Genomic DNA, 22,998 nt, shown 5'->3' on the forward strand with positions numbered 1-22,998 from the left:
AAGAATAATGTTAACTGAACAATTATCCCTTGTTATATAGCTGAATGAATGTGCACGGTAAAAACATAACTGTGTCATATACAAATAATGTTTTCTATGATTATTAGATTACAGTAAATTAAGAAAAATTCCAGTAAGACAGACTTTAAATGCTGACACATTTAGAGCCATGCAGTTATCTCTGAGTTAATGTATTGCTTAAAGGCAACCATCATAATAATGATTTTATTTTAGATAAAGTCTATTTTGGGGATTAGCTACCAAGACAATTTTTTTTCCAGTAAAGGTTCAACCTGTGTGACTTCAGCCTATTTCTTTTTTTCTCTTCGCTATTATATCATATTATAATGGTCATATTCATCCTTCATGGCACCCAAAGCTTTTGTGCCTACAATATTTCCATCAGTAAAAACAGGATAGTGAACGACTGATGCTTGAAACAATGGTGTACTGCCCCGTCTCTTAAACTGAAGCCACTTGCCACTTCCTTTCACTCTTACCTATTATCTCCTTACTCCATAGATAATACTTCAGTAATGTGAGACATTCGTTCAATAAGTATGTATTTAGCGCATTGTTTTTGAGACCCTGGGATGGATGCTGAGATTAAGAGAGTGATCAACACCAGCATGGCCCCTGCCCTCATAGAGCTGACATTCCATGAAGATGGGACATGGCTTAACCAGTGAACAACCATGACGGACTGATCAAGCCTAACAGAAGACTAGGTCTCTTTAGTTAAGGTAGTTGGGGAAACCTCACCACTGACCTTCCTACTCCCCGTGGTCTTCAAGTCCTATATGTGTCCCCATAAACTTTTAGAATTACTCTGAGGACATTTAATTCTCCAAAACCTCAGCATTCTCCCAACACTTTCTCTCCTTCACTGTCAGGAAAGGAAGTTCTGAGGGTTGCTGAGAAATATGGTGACAGTCAGTAATTCAACTCTCAGAAGAGGAAGAAGAGTGAGCAGGGCTTGCCTTGAAAATGGGTCTGAAAGTGAGAAAGTAGTTTAATTAGAAGAATAAACAGATTTCACATGTGTGTGAACAATAGCTTCAGAGAAAAAAGCTATATAATTCAGAATGTGAGTACAATGTCAGCATAGGAAAACTTTAACTTATATACGTACAACATATGTACAAGAATTTTCATTAAAAAAAATTCAGGGGCACCTGGGTGGCTCAGTTGGTTAAGCGACTGCCTTCGGCTCAGGTCACGATCCTGGAGTCCCAGGATCAAGTCCCGCATCGGGCTCCCTGCTCAGCGGGGAGTCTGCCTCTCCCTCTGACCCTCCCCCTTCTCATGTGCTCTCTCTCTCTCAAATAAATAAATAAATAAAATCTTTAAAAAAAAAAAATTCAGGATGATTCCTAACAGTATTACTTTAAATAAAAGACTCACTTATAATGAGTCTAATATAAGTCACTGTTATAAAAAGCTATCTACACAACAGATCTGATATATAAAAAGCATACAATTTTCAACAATAATCACAAAACACTGTGTTTGGCACATACAGTTAATGATATAAAAATCTGGAATTATATAAAAGTAGTCTTGAGAGAGACAGACACAGAGAGAGAGGTAAACAGAGAGAAAATGAATTTGAATTCATTATCAGGATCTAGCTCTCCAAGGATGCTGGTGGGAGGAGAGGTTTGTAGTTTCTCTTGAAAATTGTCTTACCCTGTTAAGAAAAATTGGAAAAACTAGATATAATCCAGAGGAATAACTTCACATTCTTTCAATGTCAGATAGGACCATTTCTTCACAGACTCACCTAAAGATTATTTAATTCTAGGTGAATTAATAAATGTCTGATTTTACTACTTATTACAGATTAGGATAGACTTTGTTAAGTTACATGTTAATTTGTAGATTTCTTTTCCCAGTAGAAATACAAATGGCTCTACAGTTATGGTTTTATTGCCCTGTTGGACATTAACTATTTATGTACCCAACTTAGTAAAAGTAATCCAACATTCTTTCTTGGATTCCTATCTACACTCAGTCTCTTGAATCTTCTTCCAACTAGCTTTACCATCCTTTTGACTCCTTTTTTAATTAATCAAATACATCTTTCATATGTGTTTATTCTGTATTTGAATTTAAGTCATTTTTTTTTGCTTTTGAAAATTCTACTTTCTTTTTCAACATTTTTTTATTATGTTATGTTAATCACCATACATTACATCATTAGTTTTTGATGTAGTGTTCCATGATTCATTGTTTGCGTATAACACCCAGTGCTCCATGCAGAACGTGCCCTCTCTAATTCCCATCACCAGGCTAACCCCTCCCCCAAACCCCCTCCCCTCTAGGACCCTCAGTTTGTTTCTCAGAGTCCATAGTCTCTCATGGTTCATCTCCCCCTCCGATTTCCGCCCCTTCATTCTTCCCTTCCTGCTATCTTCTTCTTCTTCTTCTTCTTTTTTTTTTTTTTAACTACTTTCAACATTACTAACTTAAAAAGTACAACTTGGGCTTCACATCATTGACTGGGGAAGCAACATTTTTTTTTAAAGATTCTATTTATTTATTTGACAGGGAGAGAGAGAGAGAGATCACACGTAGGCAGAGCAGCAGGCAAGGGAGAGGGAGAAGCAGGCTCCCGGTTGAGCAGAGAGCCCAAAGCAGGGCTCGATCCCAGAACCCTGGGATCATGTCCTGAGCCAAAGGCAGATGCTTAACCGAATGAGCCACCGAGGTGTCCCTGGGAAAGTATCAGCCATCACCAGTAACATTCAAGGCAAATTTATTTTCACTATTCCACAAAGGACACTACCAATGCAAATACATTCTCACAAAAGAAAAGTTCAGATGATTCATAACAGTATTTCTTTACATTGAAATTAACTTATGAAAGATTTGATGAGAGTAGGCCATTAAGGAAAGCAATTTAACTCAATATTTATTTGTTTAGAAATACTAAAAGAAGCATCCAAAGTAATATTCTTGTTTCAAATAACAGAATCACACTTATGCCCATCTTTTGTCACTTTCAGAAGAAGAATCTTTTGTACACAGGTGAAATGTATAAATAGGAAAAGTAGAGGTATCAGAAAATTCAGAAGTTAACAAAATTTGTAACAGTAAAAGACCTATAGTCCAAAGATGTAGGAAGAGACATGTTACTTGACTGAAAGAATTATGTACTAATGGTAAATCTGTTCATTAGTAGGCTTATAACTGAGGTTATATTTTTTTTATTATTAACATACAATGTATTATTTGTTTCAGGGGTACAGGTCTGTGATTCATCAGTCTTTTTTTTTTTAAGATTTTATTTATTTATTTGACAGAGAGAGACACAGCGAGAGAGGGAACACAAGTGGGGGGAGCGGGAGAGGGAGAAACGGGCTTCCCACTGAGCAGGGAGCCTGATGCGGGGCTCGATCCCAGGACCCTGGGATCATGACCTGAGCCGAAGGCAGACGCTTAACGACTGAGCCACCCAGGCGCCCCATCAGTCTTTTTTTTTTAATGACTGAACTACTGTAGATATTAATAATGTGGCCCTGTCATACCCTGTTCACCATAGGGAGGATATAAACTCTAATTTTCTAGTCACAAGTCGCAAATTGTTCTGACACATTTATCCCCCTCCAGCTAGTCCCCTTCTGAACCATTTTTTTAAAGATTTTATTTATTTATTTGAGAGAGAGACAGCATGAGCAGGGGTAGGGGCAGAGGGAGAAGCAGACTCCCCGCTGAGCAGGGAGCCTGACACGGGGCTCGATATCAAGACCCTAGGATCATGACCTGAGCCGAAGACAGACGCTCAACTGACTGAGCCACTCAGGTGCCCCTTTGGAACCATTTTTAATAGTTTTTTATTATAGTGTAGCCTAGGGGTTAAGCCAACTAGTCTGTGTGGGTTTGCATCTTCACTCTACCTTGGGCAAGTGTATGAATTTCCTATTATTGATGTAACAAATGACCACAAACTTGCTCACGTGAAACAACACAAATTTATTATCTTCTAGTTTTGGAATTCTAAAATCAAGGTGCTGGCAGGAGCTGCTTTCCTTCTGAAGTCTCGGGAAGATAATCCCTTTCTTCCCCTTTCCTACCTTCTAGAGGCCATCCACATTCCTTGGTTCATGACTCCTTTCTTCACATACGAGACTAGTAGCATAGCATCCACAACTCCCCCACCTTGTTTCTGCTCTCCTTCTCAGACTGATCCTCTCACCTCCCTCTTATAAAGACCCTTGTGATTACACTGGGCCCACCGGGATAATCCAGGCTACTCTCCCTAACTCAGGAGCCTTAATTTAATCACACCTGTAAGTGCCTACGTCATATAAGGTAACATAGTTACAGGTGACAGGGCACTGCTCCCTCTATGACACAAGGTAGTTAACCCTTTGCCCACTTCCTCTCTGCAACATGGGAATAATATTAGTATATTCTTCACAGGATTGTTGTAGGAATGTATATCTGCATAATTTTTGGAAGCCTTGCTGGCACATAACTACAACTCAATAAACATTAACTACTACTAATGCTAATGCTATTATTTACTGCTACAACATTGAGCAGGGAAAGAGGCACAGCAAAAATAGTTTAATAATTACATTTGGTGTATTTGTTTTAAAAAGTAAACTCTTTAAAAAATAATGAATTTCTGAAGAGCACAAGAAGTGCTCAATTATCAATGTCACGGCCAGGTTATGCAGCAAGAATGATTCTGAGCCATCGGTGGGTTCTGTGGTTTTTTCTCTGTCTGTAGGTAATGCCTGAGCTGACTCACCATGGCGACTGTCAGTGACCTGAATCCTCCTCAGTGAACACCTCCATCTCAAACCTTCTCCTTTACAGCAGGCATCAAGGAAAGAAGAGACTCACAAAGCCTGTAAGCCCTACGCTCATATCAGTTCTCCCTCTGACCCCAGGAAAGAGGTAGAGACTGCTTTCTTTGCATGATTCAGAAATACAATCTCCCATGGAATGAAGAGTTTTCCGATACAAAATATTCAAATTTCTTTCAGGGAGTTGTGTCAGAAGTGGCATTGCTGAAATGTGCATTCTGTGCTCCTTTCTCTAAGCACATATTTATGGCGAGCTCCCTGTGAACAGTGGAAGACACGGCAGTGCATAAATACAAAGCACACTTTTTTGTCAAGGAGCTTTCATTCTAATGGGAAAGACGCACATCCCCGAGATGTGATTTTTCATGCCAGGGCTTGGAGCTTTGCTTTCTGCATGGGGGCTGGGTCCGAATGATTTCTAACAGGTGCAGGAGGAGTTGATCCACTCAGCCTCAGAGAAGGATGTCAACTAAACTGCAGAGGTACCTCTGCGAGCAGCAAGCTGTCCTTCCACCTCTGCATATTTCACATAAACACATTCCTCATTGTAGTATCTTCCACTTGACTTGGTATCCTTCCCACCCACATCCTACCCCTGCTCCAGAAGTTTGAGACTGCAAAATGTGAGGTTGCTATCTGAAAAAGCGATGCCCTCCCCTCTCCGTAAGTGGATGACTAAGAAAAACCCATACGACAGTTTGCTTTCTTAAACTGAGCTCTGTGGTCAGTCAGCCATGTTAGAATCAACTGACGAGAATCTTCCGGTGTTTCCATAAGCACTGAACATCCTGGGGTCTGCCTGATAACCACCAAGTTAGGAGCTCTGAGAGCCACACCCAGGAAAACAGTTTCCTGAGTGACCCTGAGCAGATGACAGCATGACAATGATCTGACAAGAAGGACAAGAAGGTTAAAGAAGGCTTTTCCCTGAAAATGAACAACCTCATTGCACATTGAATTGTACCATGGAAAACAAACATGTTTACACTGTAGGTGATACTTGCAGAAAACTGTGGAGGTGGGAGTGGCTTTCCCTGAAAGGTGTTTTGGGGAGAAATTGGTTCTGTGAATGCAACTGTGAATCATCACATCACTGATGAGGTCAGTTGGCTAAGAAACGTAAAAGAGACAAACTGGAATAGAAAATGCATGAGCTAGAAAACAAATACCTGAACAACAGAAAACTGACTTTATTAAAGGTCATGGAAGAGTTCCTGAAAAAGACACGCGAGCCTTTTATTCATTCCGTAGGAAGCACACCAAAAATATAAATGGAGGAAAAAAGTACTCGAAGTGGAGAAAGAACAATGGACCAAAACTCTTCTGGGCTAAACAAGAAGTCAGTCTGCAGTACTGAGCACACCGCTTCTTTATTTGAAAACTACCACCTATGAATTTCTAAACAAACAGAGATCCAATTTTGACTTCTAAGAAACATAAATCAGATTGAGTCACCGTAAGCCATTATACGGTGAAATATGAAAGCAACAGCATGATGTCTTGGCACTTGAGATCTGCATTACTGAACTGGGTTTTGAGGAGATGGCGAGGAGAGAGCAAGCACTTGAGAAATCAACAGGAAATGGGTTGTACTATTTTTGCATAGTAGTATTAAGGAACAGAGAATGATTTAAGGGACTCCTAAGTGTAAAACAACCAAAATTAATACAATAAAAAGGAAGAAGGTACAGGATCAAGTGCTGCATCTAACCACAGAGAAAAGGTGACTTTACTATCATGGTTTTTAAACAGAGTGAATTAAGATCAGTGATAACACTCCAGGAGGTTATAGGGACAAACAAGATCACTGCCACTTAAATACCAGTCTAAATTAACCTTTTCAATAGGTTTGAAATGGGTAACGTCTACTACATCAGGGACACCTGAGTATGTCATTGGAGGACATAAGCTGTATTTCTGTTTCTAATACTTTTTTGTAACTTTTGTAATGAATGCCACAGAAGTCACTTAAATGCTGAGTCTCAATTTCCTTATTTGGAATACATGGAGAAAAATTCCAATTTCTCATACCTCACAAAAAGCTGTGGGTTTCAAATGCAGGTATCAAAAAGCCTCATTTATTACATATTTTGTATGCTATTATTATCATTTTAATAATAACATTCGAAATCTCCTATGGTCATCTCACAGTTCTTTAATCAACTGCTACTGCGGGAGTGTAATACATCTGTGGCTCTTATACATTTATTCATTTTTCAGTTTTTATCATGGCTAACTGGATGTTTTTCTTAGTTTGTCCACTTAGCAAATGGTTACTGAACGTTCACTGTGCCGAGTCCTACAGTAGGAGCTGGTGTTGCAACAGTGAACACATTCTGTCCTCATGGATTCCCCCAATCTGAAGGAAAAGAAAGACATCCAGCAACTCATCTCTCATGGACAGATATATTTACAAACTCTAAATGGAGCATGAAGGAAAAGGGCAGAGTTGTACGGCAGTTTTGAACAGGGAGATCTAAATTAGGCTGTTGATTGGGGACCACATCTTTGAGGAAATGAAACTTAATCTGAGTAGATGCCCACCTTCGTAAATGTCTAGGATCAGGAGGGAAGGAGGAGGTATGGGGAAGGGGGGTTATGAGCCTGGGAGAAGGTGAGGAGAGGTGGGAGGATGGAGACTGGTGAGGGTGGGGTGGAGTTGGCACGAAGGAGACAGGAGAGGTCCACAGATCACCTGACCCTGTGAAAGCCTGGTTCCAGGTTTTGTTGGGACGGGTCTATTTTAGTTTTGTCCTTCACCCTAGGACATAACAACTGGTCCTCAGATTGGTCTTTACTCCTAAAGCAATGCCCTTTGGCTTTTAAAAGCCCAAGATGTTTAATAAGTCCCTCTAGATTGGCAAGACTGATTTTTTCCCAAAGGTGTTACTCCAGGCACTAGGTAGATGCTGAAGTCTTTGGCACCTGACCTCTCCCATCCTGCTTTTGCCTGGGCTCCTTGGTATCTCATCTTGGGCATGTGTGGTTCCCGAATCAGCCAAGGACTGAGAGGGAATTTCTATGCGGGAGTTGAGACGAGACCCTCCCTCTCTCTCACCCCCTCCTTTTCAGGATTCCACCCTCAATTTCTAGCCACTCTGGCAACCTTGAACTCTGAACTCTGCCTACTCAGCCCAGTAAAATCTGGCTACTTTCTGCTTGAGCATTGTCTGCAAACTTGTATGTGTTTTTAGGAAAAAAGTCAGTTAAAGGTGGATCTCCCAGAGTTTGCTTTCCTTCTTTCAAGAATCAAATCTTGTCAATTTCCATCCTGTTTTTGACTTGAACTTCAGAGCCCGGAAGGGGGGTTTTTTTATGTATATTTTGTATCCAGCAATGACATCTACAGCAAGGTAGCCCAATAAAAACGACCCTGCTAGGACTGGTACTGACAAGCAAATCATCTTTTTGGGAACTTTTTAAATCATTGACTTGGTCTATTAATTTATCTAGGATTGCAAAGTGGGAATATGCTAATTCTATTATTCCCTATTTATTACCTGGAAAAACCTTTAAGGAGAAATTCTCCCTCATCTTCTATTTGGTTACCTTGAAGTACAGATCACACAGGAAAAGTAAGATAAATTCTTGATGTTTCCTTTCATTTATTAATTTTCAAAATAATGAGCTGGTTCCTTCATATCTCTCATAGGTAACCAATTAGATTTTCATTTTTTAGTACTGTCATGAACCCATTCACTTAAACATATTTAATATGTTGCAAAACTGCAGTTACTATTCTTCCTGATGCTATCATATTTCCATTTTTGGTCAGTGAGAACCTGCTCAGTTGACTCTGAGTTCTTGTGACATAATCCCAGCATGTTTCATAGTTTCTTTTTTTCTGGTATTATAATAGCTAACCTTATTTTAATTTTACTACCACCTCACTTATCATAAGATTAGAATCTTAAGACTATAAATTTTGCAAAGAATTAGGATTTACCCTCCTTGATTTTAGGCCAACCAGAATCTATCTTCTCTTTAAACTTTGGCATAAAATAGGATTCCTCAGCTACTGAGTGCAGGGACTGTATTTAATTCACCTTGACCAAGTATTTAGCAGTTAACATGTGGGAGCGGCTTCATAAATATGCATTGAATTCAATTTTAACTATTCTTTAGAGTAAATCCAAAAAGTTTACTGATTTTCATTTCTCCCCCTAACTGGACATGTGGTGAGAAGAGACAGAAGACAATGATTCAGTTCTCAGTGTCAGCACTTGGCACATCTCAGGCTACTTTCTTGCATTTCCTATTAATAATTTTTTCCAAACTGGAATCTACTGATATAAGTCGCTCCAGCTTTCAATAGTTTTTACATTATAAAATGTATATTTTTATTTTTTTAAGTTGACATGAGCTTTGTAATTGTTGACTTGCTTCCATTTGTTAAATAGAATCCATAACTTTCTCTTATTAAACAGTTTGGATTTAAGCAAATAAACACAATAGTTTCTATATTCTATGTAGTTCCTCTGCTTCTATAGATCTCTTCTCTTCCGATCTTCTCAGTTGTCCCTGTGTTCTGTGTCTGATCTTCCACAGGCTGCACATGCTGCCAGGTTGGCGGGAAAAGCCCTCCCAAGGCTCACCAACCCTGCCCCCCTCTGTTCATTCACCTATCCAGAAGACTCTTACCTAAGAAGGAACATCTGACTACCATACAGTATCATGTGTGCCTAGTATGATCACCAGGAGCGGAACGGCTGTTCCAGAAACAGGTGGAAGTGTCCTCTGACCCAAAAGTGAGGTGTCAAAGTTGTCAGAGGCAGTGGTTTCTCTGCCGAGAAAAGGTGACAAGTGCAAGACTTCTCTCAGTAGAGGAAGGAAGACTGCATGTGTCCTGACTGCCCCAGGCACTACACAAAGATCCCAGGTCTAGAAAAATCATGAAATCACGGCATGTTGAAGAAATGAAAATGGTTCATGATGGCTGGACAGCTGGAGGCTCTTACTCTGTTGAGGATGAGGAAAGGCAGGGCACGGGTTGCAAAATGAGGATGTTTACACAAGAACAAGAGAAGAGGAACTTGGCATCTACACCAAGGGCAACTGTCGCAGTGATTCATCCACAATTAAAGACCATGATCTCCTGTGGCTTCACAGCCACTCCCTCAGGACACCTCAGACACAGTCACTGCCATTCAGTCTTGTCCCCTTTCTCTGCCTTCGTTTACCACTGGTTACTTCCCTTTGGGACATTTCATAGAATAGTATTTCTTTACCATCAAATATTTTCTCTTCTTTTTCCTTCTTCCGCAAGTTATTTCCTTACCCACATCTCTTGTCTAGCTCTATAAACATGTTCACGGCTGCTATGACCAAGACATCTGAAATTTATACTTTCTCTTTGAACCCATAAAATTGAGCTTCTCCTTCTCTCATTACTCAGGAAACAACTTCCAAATTTTCCGACATAAAAGTAGAACATGCTCTTTGATATGGATTTTCCATTCACTTGATGTTCCTTCATAACAAGTTACTGCCCTAACTCACCCGGACAGAGGGTAATAAAATTATGTGTGTCCCTGCAATATTCATAGGAGCAGTTGCACCTATAACTTCAGTGAACGCATGCAGGAGGCCCCGGGGGGGGGGTGGCATAAAAATGCAGGCTACCTGAAAAACACTGTAAAGGACCCACTTTAATTATGATAGAAATGCATCTCTCCTTTTCAAAGCCATGAGTAGTTGTCCAAACACAGCACTTTATACTTTTATTCCTAACAGTAATGCAGTAAGTGGAAAGTCATGATTTAGTAACAACGATATTCATACAGGTTTCAATTATATACCATCAACTGAGAGTATTTAGAGTTCCAGCCTTCTGTGTTCCCCAGGCTTGCATTCAAGGAGTCAACAATGGAATTAATGATCTCCCCCGTGCCCTTTCAGAGCTCATTCATTTTCCACTGGCCTCCCAGCTCGGAACCACTTTCCAAATGCTTGTTCCAATCTGGTAACTCAGGGACTCTCCCATGCAATCATTAAGCTCTCTTAATTCAACATCCTCGGTACATTTGAGTCAGATTTGAGTCAAGAGAACCCCTCTCCTGATTGCTGGTCCCCTGGTTTGAGGTTCCACTACCACTGCACACGTGAGATCAGAAGCCTCCTAACCAAGCTGCTGCCTCCAATGTGTATGCCCTTCCTTTCAGCCCGAATGACCATTCTCAAATACAAACCGACCCTCCGAGCAGTCTCGTCTCTATCTCTGTGCTTGACTAGGGTATGCTCCTTCTCCTACTTGGACTAGCCTCCCAGGCTCCCATGTGAAAATACCTGCATTTTAGTTTCAAACCTCTTGCTATAAATGTTCTTATACTAATTTCAACTCATCAATCACTTCATTCCTCACATCCTACACTCATGCTACAACATTTCATGTTGAGTTTGTATAATTTTTATGACATTGCCTCTTCTGACCTCTGGGATCAAACACCCCATGTTAGTTGCTGTAAATGGTTCTGTTTTTACATGTACTCATGCGCACACCCCTACACCCCACATCTCCCTTCTCTCAGTGAAATTAATAAGCAAGTTGAGAGCCAGCTCTGTAGGGTCATACATGGTGGTCTTGCAGGTTACACTGGCAACATGTACATTGCTTTTTTGGCTTTTATTGTACAAGTACTATAAATTTTGTTTTGAGTTTTATAACTTTGTAGCATTTTAGATAATGCTGCATTTTGCTTTGTTGTGTAGAATGAAAGGACTGTATTGAATAAACCTAGGGTTAGAATGCAAAAAAATATTACATATAGTAATAATTCCCATTTATTGAGAAATATACATTATTTAAAATTTATCCCTATACCCAATACTTCATAGAGTTCTCTTTCAGCAAGTGTCAGTAAATACTTAAAAGGTGGGCACCTGGGTGGCTCAGCTGGTTAAGCGACTGCCTTCGGCTCAGGTCGTGATCCTGGAGTCCCGGGATTGAGTCCCACATCGGGCTCCCTGCTCAGCGGGGAGTCTGCTTCTCCCTCTGACCCTCCCCCTTCTCATGTGCTCTATCTCATTCTCTCTCTCAAATAAATAAATAAAATCTTTAAAATAAATAAATAAATAAATAAATACTTAAAAGGTGAATGCATGTATGATTCATATAGTTGTCAAGAGCACAGACTTTCGAAAGTAATGGATGCGAATTTAAATCTTAGCTCTAACCCAGGCAGTCTGTGTAATCCTGGCCAACGTTCTTGATTTCTCTACGGCTCACTTTCCCCCATGTCAGGAGGCTTGAAGCAGCCGGGGATACACCACCCTTGAGTAAGTGGCTCAGGCAAAGCCCAAAAAAGAGTCCCATTAACTCGGTGCAAGCAACGTGGACGCACAGGCCGGCAGGTGCACACAGTCCTCCAGGCCTTCACGAGAGGCTCACTTAACTGCCAGCATGGACAGGTATCCTGTGACCGTGACCCAGGAGAGAGACCCTGACCACTCCCCAATACCACTTCTCCTTTTTATAGGGGTTGTAGCAGAATGGCCTTGCATATCTCAAGAAAATCCGGGCTGATCTTGGATTTGGGCTACTCAGGGGAGTTGCAGACAAAATCTTGCCACTGTGTTCTTGGGCTGAGAGCACCTGCAGCTCTTCCTTCTGAGGACAAGGCGAGCTGATGGTCCCACCTATTTCTGTACCCGGCAGCCCAGAGCAAGCCACAGGGCTCATTTAGCGGACAATTCCTTTCCTCTGCTCTGACTCCTGCATAAAATGGTAATATTCATGCCCCTACTTCACTGTGTTGTTAGGACTAAATCAGAAAATGCCTAGAAACAAAATATCTGATGCATAATAACTATCTAATAAATGATAGTTACATAGAATCATGCTTTAGTAAATTCATATTCTGCAAGGCTGATACTTATGAAAAGGTGGAGAATAGAAGTGTAACCCAAGATTTAAAGTCCATTTGATCAAAGGCCCTCCCTTAAGGCACTCACACCCAACCCATCTTGAGGTTATTTTAGGTTATTTATGAGAATACTTTTCCATTGTTTATATGTTTTTCTCTTATCCAAAATTATACAACAGAGTCCAGTCGTACCCTTTACCCATGGGTGTTTATTTTGAATTTAAAATCTCGTTGGCCCTCGGTACTGCTACTTCAGCGGCCAGTCAGTGAGAAGAGGAGGCTGATTAAATGCGTGGACAATGTGCAAGAGACAGCAACTGCAGTCGCAGGAAAAAAACTGTCCCATAGGGCTGCAGATCAAGGAAAGTGGAGGGAGATCTGAGTAACCATGGAGTGCATGGCAGAGAGAACTCAAAGGAACTTGTTCCTCAGCAGTCACGTCCATGGGGACATCATGAGTGGTGCTTTAGTTTTGGAAAAACAGGGTCAATAGTCTTGTTCAACTGAGGTTGAATTTACATCCTAGACTGAATGTGTATTAAGTGCGTATGACAGAGAAAATTGCTTAATATTTCTAAGACTCTATTAGATGGGTGATTTTTAGGATTAAGTTAGAATGCCTATAAAAACTATACCTGACAGAGAGTAAGTGCTCAAGAACTGTTAGCTATTTTTATACTACGACAAATAAATATTTTGCAAGGTGGATGCTCTAAGTAGAGAATGTAACTATAAATATGAAGCATTTGAAATCTGTTTTGCTAATTATCCATTGTGTGGCATGGGCTCTGCTAATCTCTATGATCCAAAGACAAATAAGACTGACTGTCCAGGTTCTGTGTTCCAGAATTGCAGTTTGGGGTGGGATATTTTTTTAAAGGATGATTTTATTCAAATGGATCATTGCAAAGGAGGAGCTAACACATAATAGGAGCAGCTAAACTAAACTGTTGAAGCCAAGAGATTAAGTGAGCAGACAGTGAGAAGTAAGCTGCCCATGGCTCATCTCTAGGATTTAACAGCTGGACAGAGCCTGAGCCCGCACTTGAGTTCTGGAGTTGGGCAGACCTGGCTGTGAACCCAGCTCAGTCACTTCCCATCAGTATGGCTTGAGCAAGCCATCCTCCCTGAGCTTTTAGCTGCCTCATTTGCGAAGTCGGAGAATGGAGTAGTTATAATATTTACCTGGACTTTTAAAAAATTATAAACTACCTATTAATATAATGCTAGACATATAATAAGCACTCAATAAAACGTTGCTATATCTAGCAGTAAAAAATTAATACTATTGGGGGATGCCTGGGTGGTTCAGTCAGTTAAGTGGCTGCCTTCGGATCAGGTCATGATTCCAGGTCCTGGGATCAAGTCCCACATGGGGCTCCTTGCTCAGTGGGTAGCCTGCTTCTCCCTCTGCCTGCTGCTCCCCCTGCTTGTGTTCACACTCTCTCTGACAAATAAATAAAATATTAAAAAATTAATATTATTAATATTAGTATTATTGCTATTATTATTATTACTCTTGATATTCATGCTGTGATCACTATTCTGTAGGCCCTGGCAGGAACAAAAGGCTGGTCAGTTACCTTTATTGGTGGTTGGGCCGGGGCGAGGGGGTGGGGGCGGGTGGTGCCAGGAACATCACCAACCAGTGCAAGGAGACCTGCAGTCTGTACACCACAGTTTGTCTGTCTGACACAGTTTAGACAATGTCAACAAGTTGCCTGCCCCCTGCATGACATGCCTTCCCTTCCTGCAAATAAAGTGAACCAGAGCCTAACTTGACTTACATCAGAAAGTGATAAAATATGTGCGAAAAAAACCTTTCATGGCTAAAAAATAAAGGTTCACTAGAGGAAGAGTGATATAGAGGAACTGAACAGTCCCGGACTCTTTTCTAGATTCTTCTGCGTGCTAGGCATCAGATGCTGTGCAAATTACGGAATCTCTCCAAACCTCAGACTGCTTATCTGATAATTGTAGATCATATTAACTAACTTATTGTTCTATAATAGAAGAGCATCTAACAGGATGGTGTGGCTTGAGGTAGGCTATCAATAACTCTTAGGCCCCTGCCCCACAAAAAGATATAATAAAATGCTTCATTAAGAGGAGACTAAGTGAAATCTGTGGCTTCTAACATTTTTTATGTGAAAGTATTTCAAACACATTTTATATTTTGGCAGAGGTCTTTACTTTTTCTATGAATTTATGCTGAAGGCACAGCACATTTATAAGTGAGTTATGTGGCATATTATTTTTAGGCTGGAGAGACAAACATTCTTTTGTGTCCTGACATTTGACTGGTTACACTAAATGGAACACTGTATCTTTTATTAAATTCAGGGTGCCTAGTGAAACATCATCAAATATAGTCCATGGGGGAAAACTCTAATATTTGAAAAGTCAGGGTCTAGTTAATAATATTAGATTTGGGTAAATGGATTCACATACGTCTATAAACAGGTATCTGTATCTATTTATCTCTTTAAGGATCGATCTATCTAGGGCGCCTGAGTGGCTCAGATGGTTAAGTGACTGCCTTCGGCTCAGGTCATGATCCCGGCGTCCTGGGATCCAGTCCCACATCGGGCTCCCTGCTCCTTGGGAGCCTGCTTCTCCTCTGCCTCTCTCTCTCTGTCTCTCATGAATTAAAAAAAAAAAAAAAAGGATCGATCTATCTATAAAATGCTTCCATTTCTGATTTAAAATATAAAGCCAAACGCTAAAGTCAGTATTACCATGTATTGGCACAAAAAAAGCTTTCCACAAGAATCATTCCTGTTTTTATATCTCTTTACATAGCCATAAAGTCAATTTCAGCATGCAGGTTGGCTTTCAAAACATCTCCTTTGAAATCTATGTCAGTGTGTTGGATAAACAAACACTTACTGTAGGCACATCCGAACACCTCGATCCGCATTCCAATTCTGCCCCTGGGGTTCCACTCTAAAGGAATGAAGCGCAGGAATCGGGCTTTGATAGAAGGCTGGAGTTTATAGTACACAACACTGTCTGCATTTGCATTTCCTGGAAAGCCCTAAAAGAAAAGGGAAAGAGGGAAATCAATGCATCTGGAGAATATCTGTTTCACCCTGTGACCTAGAACATCAATGAACAATGTCTGACTTGCTTTTTTACTGAAAAAATGGCTACCTTCTTCAAGAAAATCCTATTACCAGTTACACAGTAATGTCCCTCCATCCACAGAAGGTACCATTGCCCAGGCTTTTCTTTATATTGAGAGTAGTTGAAATTCCACCTTCCCCATTAAGCCAGCTTTCAACCATGATACCGTCAATAAACTTTCTATAAAGCTCAGATTAAACTTAAAAGGTATTAACATTGTGAACAGCACCAAAAAAAATTGAGAAAATCTTCTTCCAGTATTCAAAAAGTAGGATCTGATTCAGCAAAGAAGTTGCCTGCATCACTGATGAATGATAAAACTTAGGACATGTTTCTGTTGTTTCATTTTCTCCCCTTATTAACATAAACAAAAGTATCTCCTGGGGCGCCTGGGTGGCTCAGTTGGTTAAGCGACTGCCTTCGGCTCGGGTCATGGTCCCGGGGTCCTGGGATCGAGTCCCATATCGGGCTCCCGGCTCAGCAGGAAGCCTGATTCTCCCTCTCCCACTCCCCCTGCTTGTGTTCCTGCTCTCGCTGTCTCTGTCTCTGTCAAATAAATAAATAAAATCTTTAAAAAAAAAAAAAAGTATCTCCCAACACTCCATTCAGAACACTCTGATAACAAACAGGCTGTTCAACTTCATGGCCCTGCCAGATACGCACATTAAGAATTGCTACATGTCGGGCACCTGGGTGGCTCAGTTGGTCAAGCGACTGCCTTCGGCTCAGGTCATGATCCTGGAGTCCCTGGATCGAGTCCCGCATCGGGCTCCCTGCTCAGCGGGGAGTCTGCTTCTCCCTCTGACCCTCCCCCCTCTCATGTGCTCTCTCTCTCTCATTCTCTCTCTGTCAAATAATAAATAAAATCTTTAAAAAAAAAAAAGGCTACATGTCAAAGTTATTTAATAAAACAATAACAAAACAAAAGCACCTATATTAAAAAAAATTAAGGGAAATTGGAAGCAATAATAATTTGGAAAGACCTATAATTAGACTTACAGACTCTAGAATTTGAAAGCTAGAAAGACCTTGAGAATGATGCTAAGGTAGCACAAAGTGCAGATAAGGAAATTAAAGTTCAGAAAGGTAGAAAATAGGGGCATCTGGGTGGTTCAGTTGGTTAAGCACCTGCCTTCAGCTCAGGTCCTGATCCCAGGACGCTGGGATCGAGCCCTGTGGGCTCCCTACTCAGCTGGAAGCCTGCTTCTCCCTCTCAAATAAATAAATTAAATCTTTAAAAAAAAAAAAAAGGTAGAAAATAACATCCTGGTGTTTGTAAAACTGTTGTAAGGTGAGAGCAAGAGCTACCTTCCTTCCGCCATATCAGGGTGCATCTGCCTAACACATAGTTCACCTGCAAAATTCACATACTACAGCACCTAATATCGGGGCAGCTTTTATTTTCACCTTCATGACAAATGGTAAGGCTTCATATGTGAAAATGTTAGAGGGAAGTTGTTCGCAATAATTTATATTTTTTATTTCTTCTTCTCCTTCTCTGCTACCCATCCTCCCTTCCTCCTACTTCTTTTTCTCCCTCTCCTCTTCCCCCTTGTTTTTTTTTTTTTCCTTCTGTAACAATCAGCATATGCCGGAACAAAAGAAGCAATCTATTCAGGCTCTTGGTAGGTCTGCTGACCATGACTGGGTCAGCGTATAAGGTCAACCTCATGTAGGTTGCACAAGACAAAGGCGAATATGTTAGTAATACCAATACACAGGGAATCTGCTCATGTACCTACTTTTCTTTCTAGTTCACAAATATCCCTTTACCAGCATTTACCAAAATATTTTTTTTTAAATGTTTGGTGTTTCATAGTCAAATTAATTTGATTTGACTCTCCTTATCAATCGATTCTCTACCTCCTGCCACCACTTCACCAATACTCCATACACCCAGCTCTCAGGCTTAGGCACCACAAGCCTTCTGTGATGGCACCTCCAAATGATATCCAAAATCTGGGCATCTGTCTTCATCTCAGCTGTGACCACCCAGCTCCACAAAGCATTACCTCACCCGAACTATCTCAGTGACCTCCTCCTCACCTTTTTTGTTCTCCTGTTCCCTGTCACCATCCCCATCCACAGCCCTAATCTCTTCCCCTCTGAGCAGTCAGGAATATCTTTAAAGGTAAATCAAACCGTGTCACCCCCAACCCCATTGCTTCATTTGCCACAGAACAAAATCCAAGCTCCTTATCAAACACAGTCTTTGACAACACCCTCCATTATGCTTTCACCACACTGTACCCCCTGGAACAACCAAGCTCAGTCCTGCTTAGAGCTTTGCACCAGCTGTCCACACTACTCCGAAAGTTCTCTGCACAACCAGCTCCTCTTGCCACTTCAGGCCTTGGTCAAAATGTTACCACCTAAGTCAAACCCTTTCTAATCACAGTTTCAAAAGCGGTGCACCTGGCATACCCCTGCATCTTACCTTCCTATTTTATTTTCTTCATATTACTCATTATTTGGGGTCTTCTTTTGTTTGATTATTGTTTGTTTGTTTATCCCACTAGAAGACTAGCTCCATTAAAGCAAGGACCTTCAGTCGTCTCCATTCACAGTACCTAGAACATGGCTTGGCTCCAAGTGGTTCACAGTAAAATATATGTCGGATGTGTACATTTGGGAAAGATTGGGCTTAAAAACAAAACAAAGTTCAACAGGTTCTCAATTACAGAACCTCTCAGCATGTCAAATGTGAATGTGCAAATGTGCACTGTATCTCCCATGACCGAGAGAGTTATCCAGTATGTTTTCAACTATCAGGTCCACATTCCTAGCTACTGCTTCCTACAACACAAATAGAATACTGTATAAACCCACAGATATTTTAACTCTAATAACCAGACCCATCTAGAAAGCCCCATTCTTCCCACTAGTCAAAATTTTTATACTCTGGGCACTGGGGTGTGTGTGTGTGTGTGTGTGTGTGTGTGTGTGTATGTATTTACAGGCTCTCCAAACCAGGGTAATGTGCATCCAGGTTGAGGCCCTGGTCCATCAACATTCAATCCTAATCAGGCCCTCTTACACTTCAATTCTACTTTCCTGGGTGCCACGGGCAGGCTAATACAATTTTGATTTCCTTCAGTGAACAGCTTGGGTGATGAATCGGATAACCCTCCAAAAGAACTCACATTTTTCCAACATTAATGTACAGTCACAGATTTAGATAGATGCCACTATGATGATCTCAACATCTTAAGGGATGAGGAGAAAGATGCAGAGTGGCAGCGGTAACAAACAGGTAAGTAGAATGGGGAGGTCTATGAATGGCAATCTTTCACATTTTACCTGATTGATTTATGAGTTATTTAGATTTTAAGAACATAAAGAAGAAATATAAGGTGCTTACCTTGTATATGTAATAAAAATATCTTGGCACATTCAAAATTTTAAGCAGTTTTTTCTTACAAAGGGCAAGGGAAATCGTGAGGTGGGAGGGCATGGGATTTTTAGCACATCCCCATCGTCTCTGGATTTTTAAAAATGAACATGTATTAATTTTACAATAATTAGTAAAATGAAGTAAGACGTAGACATAGGAAGTGTGTGTATACAGTGACAGAGTAGGCAGAACATTATTTCATAATGCTCTGAGTACCTTAAATAACTTTCTAGTATCAACGTCATTGGGGGAATATGCACCATTAATTAACTATGATTTAACTGAAGAGTAATATTTGTCTCGTCTTGCTCCCCATGTTGAAATTTTTTCAATACACAGGATAACAACAAAGATTTTGTTGTGGAATTCTGTATTTAATGGGTATTTTTTCATAATGTTAGTGAATGAGGCATGGGGTTGATGTTATATTACCTCATAAATTAAAAGTTCTAGGCATACTACCAGGTTTCAAATGTATTTCCTTTGCCTAAGAGGTATTTCTCAATTTGCTATGAGGATTTTTTTTCACACCATCACAATTCATAAAAGAACACACGGATATAGGGGCGCCTGGGTGGCTCAGTTGATTAAGGGTCCAACTCTTGATTTTGGTTCAGGTCCTGATCTCAGAGTTGTGGGATCAAGCCCTGTGTCAGGCTCCACACTCGGTGTGGAATCTGCTTGGGACTCTCTCTCTCCCTCTCCTTTTGCCCCTCCCCCTGTTCATGCTTTCTAAATAAATAAATAAATAAATCTTTAAAAAAATAAAATAAAATTTAAAAAAAGAACACATGGATTTAAATTGCTCTTTTAAAAACATGTTTTTACTATATGGATGTTTGTCTTCCCTTTTATTATAGATTCTGAATTTTGGTGTCTGTCAGAATTAGATGAGGAGTTGTTTAAAAATGCAATTTCTAGATCCTGCGCCTCATGCACTAAATCTGTGAGTGGGGCCCTGGAATCTGCATTTCTAGTGCATACCAAGCCCATTTGTGCTGTTGGTCTTAAGCTGGCTTTGAAAATTTTTCTGGCTTGTGGATAAACCATGCTCTTTTCCCCTACCTACATTACTACAAAACTTTTCAGAGAAGGAAAAGATTTTTGGAGAAGGGTTCACCCAGGCTAACTTCCAAAGAGAGAAATAAATCGCAAATATGTTCTGTGTTATCAATCTAAAGATCAGTGTGCAACTCTGTGTCTCAGCATCAGGTGCAGAAGAAATATATTATGTAACTGTAATACTTCCATCAACCCTATAAAGTAGTTATTTTTGTACCCACTTTAAAGCTGAGGATAATGAAAATTACAGAGATTGTGTGCCTAAAGCCACACAGCTAGGAAGTGGCAGAGTAAAGATTTAATCCCAGGCTTTTCTGACTCCATAGCACATAATTTAGCTAAGCTATCAGTAGGCCTCACTCTAACAGAACATGAAAGCAAACAACCCACCCTAGAGGAAGCTTGATATTTTGTTGGAGGCTTCCCCACCGCCTCCCCCACTCGCTGGCTTTTTCTCATAATTTACATTTAAAATCTTTGACACATTGAGAGTAATGCAACTTAGATGATTGCTGAACATAACTCTACCAGTTAACATTTATAGGCAAAAGGACTATTCTATAAACTTTACATTTTCTCAAAATTATTGGAGTAGAATAAAAATAAAAGACAAATGTTTGATAATCAATAGGACTCTTGCATAAAATGATAATCTCCTAATAGATATAGAATATAAAAGAATATGTCAGTATTTCATCAAATATATAAAATATCTACAAATAGAAGTAAGGTGATGTGTCTTACGTGATAAAAATCAAAAGGTCTTAATTGTATTCTTCTTTTCTTTGAGGCCTGATGATTTTCAAACTCAATGAGGTATTCATAGATAGTTTAGAAATGTATTCTAACCAAGATAATTTATGGAGTTAATGAATTAAAGTTTTTCACAAGATTTTAAGTATTTCCATAATGATTCTAAAGTTTATGAGGAAGTGTAATAGCATTAATCTATTTTATCAATATTAATTGAGCAACTCGTCTATGTAAGTCAAGATGCATAAAGGGAAATGCCCATATGGCAGTTCATAAGGGGATCCAGAACACTGCTGTAATAAATCAGAAACATGGGACCACTTACATGTAGTTATACAGCAGGCTATGTAATTACATAAAAATTGGTTTCACTCCCACCAAAATAAACAGCAATACTAATATAAATTCAACATGACAAGCAGGCAAAAATGCAAACCCCCGACCTCTCCTGTTGTGAAAATTCATGTGACTTACATATGACCTATTTCCAAGTACAACTCGTTTTGACATAGTCAGCTGACATGCAGACACTAAATGCATCATAAAAACATGCTGTCTAATGGAAGTCAGCCCTTTGTTTTATGATGTTGGTTATAAATATTTACCAAGTGTGCCAGTATGCCTCCCAAGAGGTTGTCTTATCTAAAAACCAAAAAATGCAAAAGAAAAGCGAAGAAAAAATGAATATTCCTGAAAAGCAGGGAACTTGCTAACATAAACCCAGATAAGAATAACTTTTAAACATATGTTGAACAAGACTGTTGTAACTATATGTATAAATGCTGATTCTCTCGAGTATGAATGTCATTCATTTATGTAATAGAGAAATAGCAATGAGAGTACAGAAAGCAGATTAGAAAATTATATTTTGTTCCGTGTATATAATAAATCTCAAATTTCAAAATAAGAAAATAGAATTTTATTAATATAAAGTCAGTTTCTACCACCCCTCTCTGAAAATATTCACTATCTTTAAAATCTTTATTTGAAGGGATACCAAATTATTGGCAATATTCCAATAAGGTCCCATGCCTTGGCCATTTTATTAGAATCTGTGGAGATACCAAATTGTAAAATACACTGTTTCAGCCCTTTTAGCATAAAAAGGTTTCAATTCTCAAGATGGCAAGATCAAATGGCAAGACTGAAAAAGTATGTGAAAGATACAACCTTGGCTATATTTTGTAACTATTGTTCAGAGATAGCAATAAATTGTTTTATGGAAGATATGTCTACAGGTCATTACGCTTAAATTTATATTAGGGTAATATATGTCCAGTTTTGTGGAAGACTAAGGTTTTATTGAGATGAAAAATAACTTCTAGCTTAAAAAAATAATCATATTATGGTTGGTAGACTAGGAAATTCTGAACAATCTTCCTGCTAGAAAAGCTGTACAAAATGAAAAACAGGGAATGAAGTGCTAAAAGACAATAAAACATTAAATGTCCAAGATCTGGGAGAAGAAAACCTAAGGAAGCGAGCCCTACTTTTGAGACCCTTTACCCTTTCTAAGATTCCTGAAGAGAACCTAAGATGCGAAGCACCTGAGGAGATCTTTTTACAACTTCACAGGGTTAAAGACAAAATTTTAATTCTAGGTCCCCCAAGGATGAGAATATCCTATAAGCTTCCTACAGCTTAGGATACAGGGTAAGCCAGAGACAGACAACTCCTTACAGGGACTAAAATTCAGCCTCCTATCTTCTCAATAAGATTAAGATGGTCAGAGATGTCAAGTGCTCATTTCTACCTGCAGAAACAAATAAAGTTATACTCTGTAGAAAGATATCCTTCTAGGTCGCAAATTGTTCATTCTTCAAACATGATGTCCTATACACAATAGAAAGTAATAAAGCAGCAGCAAAATCTGTTCTTAAATGGAAATTCGGAGAGATGTGACACAGAGGTGGCGAAGTCAGTTAAGCATCTGACCAAAAGATCGTAACTCAGGTCATGATCTCAGTGTTGTGATCGAGCCCTG

General features: G+C 39.7%; 1 protein-coding gene across 1 annotated transcript in view; it reads right to left on the reverse strand.

The window, feature by feature from the left end:
* The window catches only part of CNTNAP4 (contactin associated protein family member 4), a 257,652-nt gene that overhangs the window by 100,255 nt on the left and 134,399 nt on the right, over nucleotides 1–22,998 (reverse strand). Inside the window, exon 4 of the mRNA XM_035024744.1 lies at nucleotides 15,569–15,716. Within this exon, the coding sequence (XP_034880635.1) occupies nucleotides 15,569–15,716 (148 nt within the window). The remainder of the gene's footprint in view (nucleotides 1–15,568; nucleotides 15,717–22,998) is intronic.

Source organism: Mirounga leonina, unplaced genomic scaffold (assembly GCF_011800145.1).
Source record: "Mirounga leonina isolate KUSES-001 unplaced genomic scaffold, KU_Mleo_1.0 Mir_180, whole genome shotgun sequence".
Lineage (NCBI taxonomy): Eukaryota > Metazoa > Chordata > Mammalia > Carnivora > Phocidae > Mirounga > Mirounga leonina.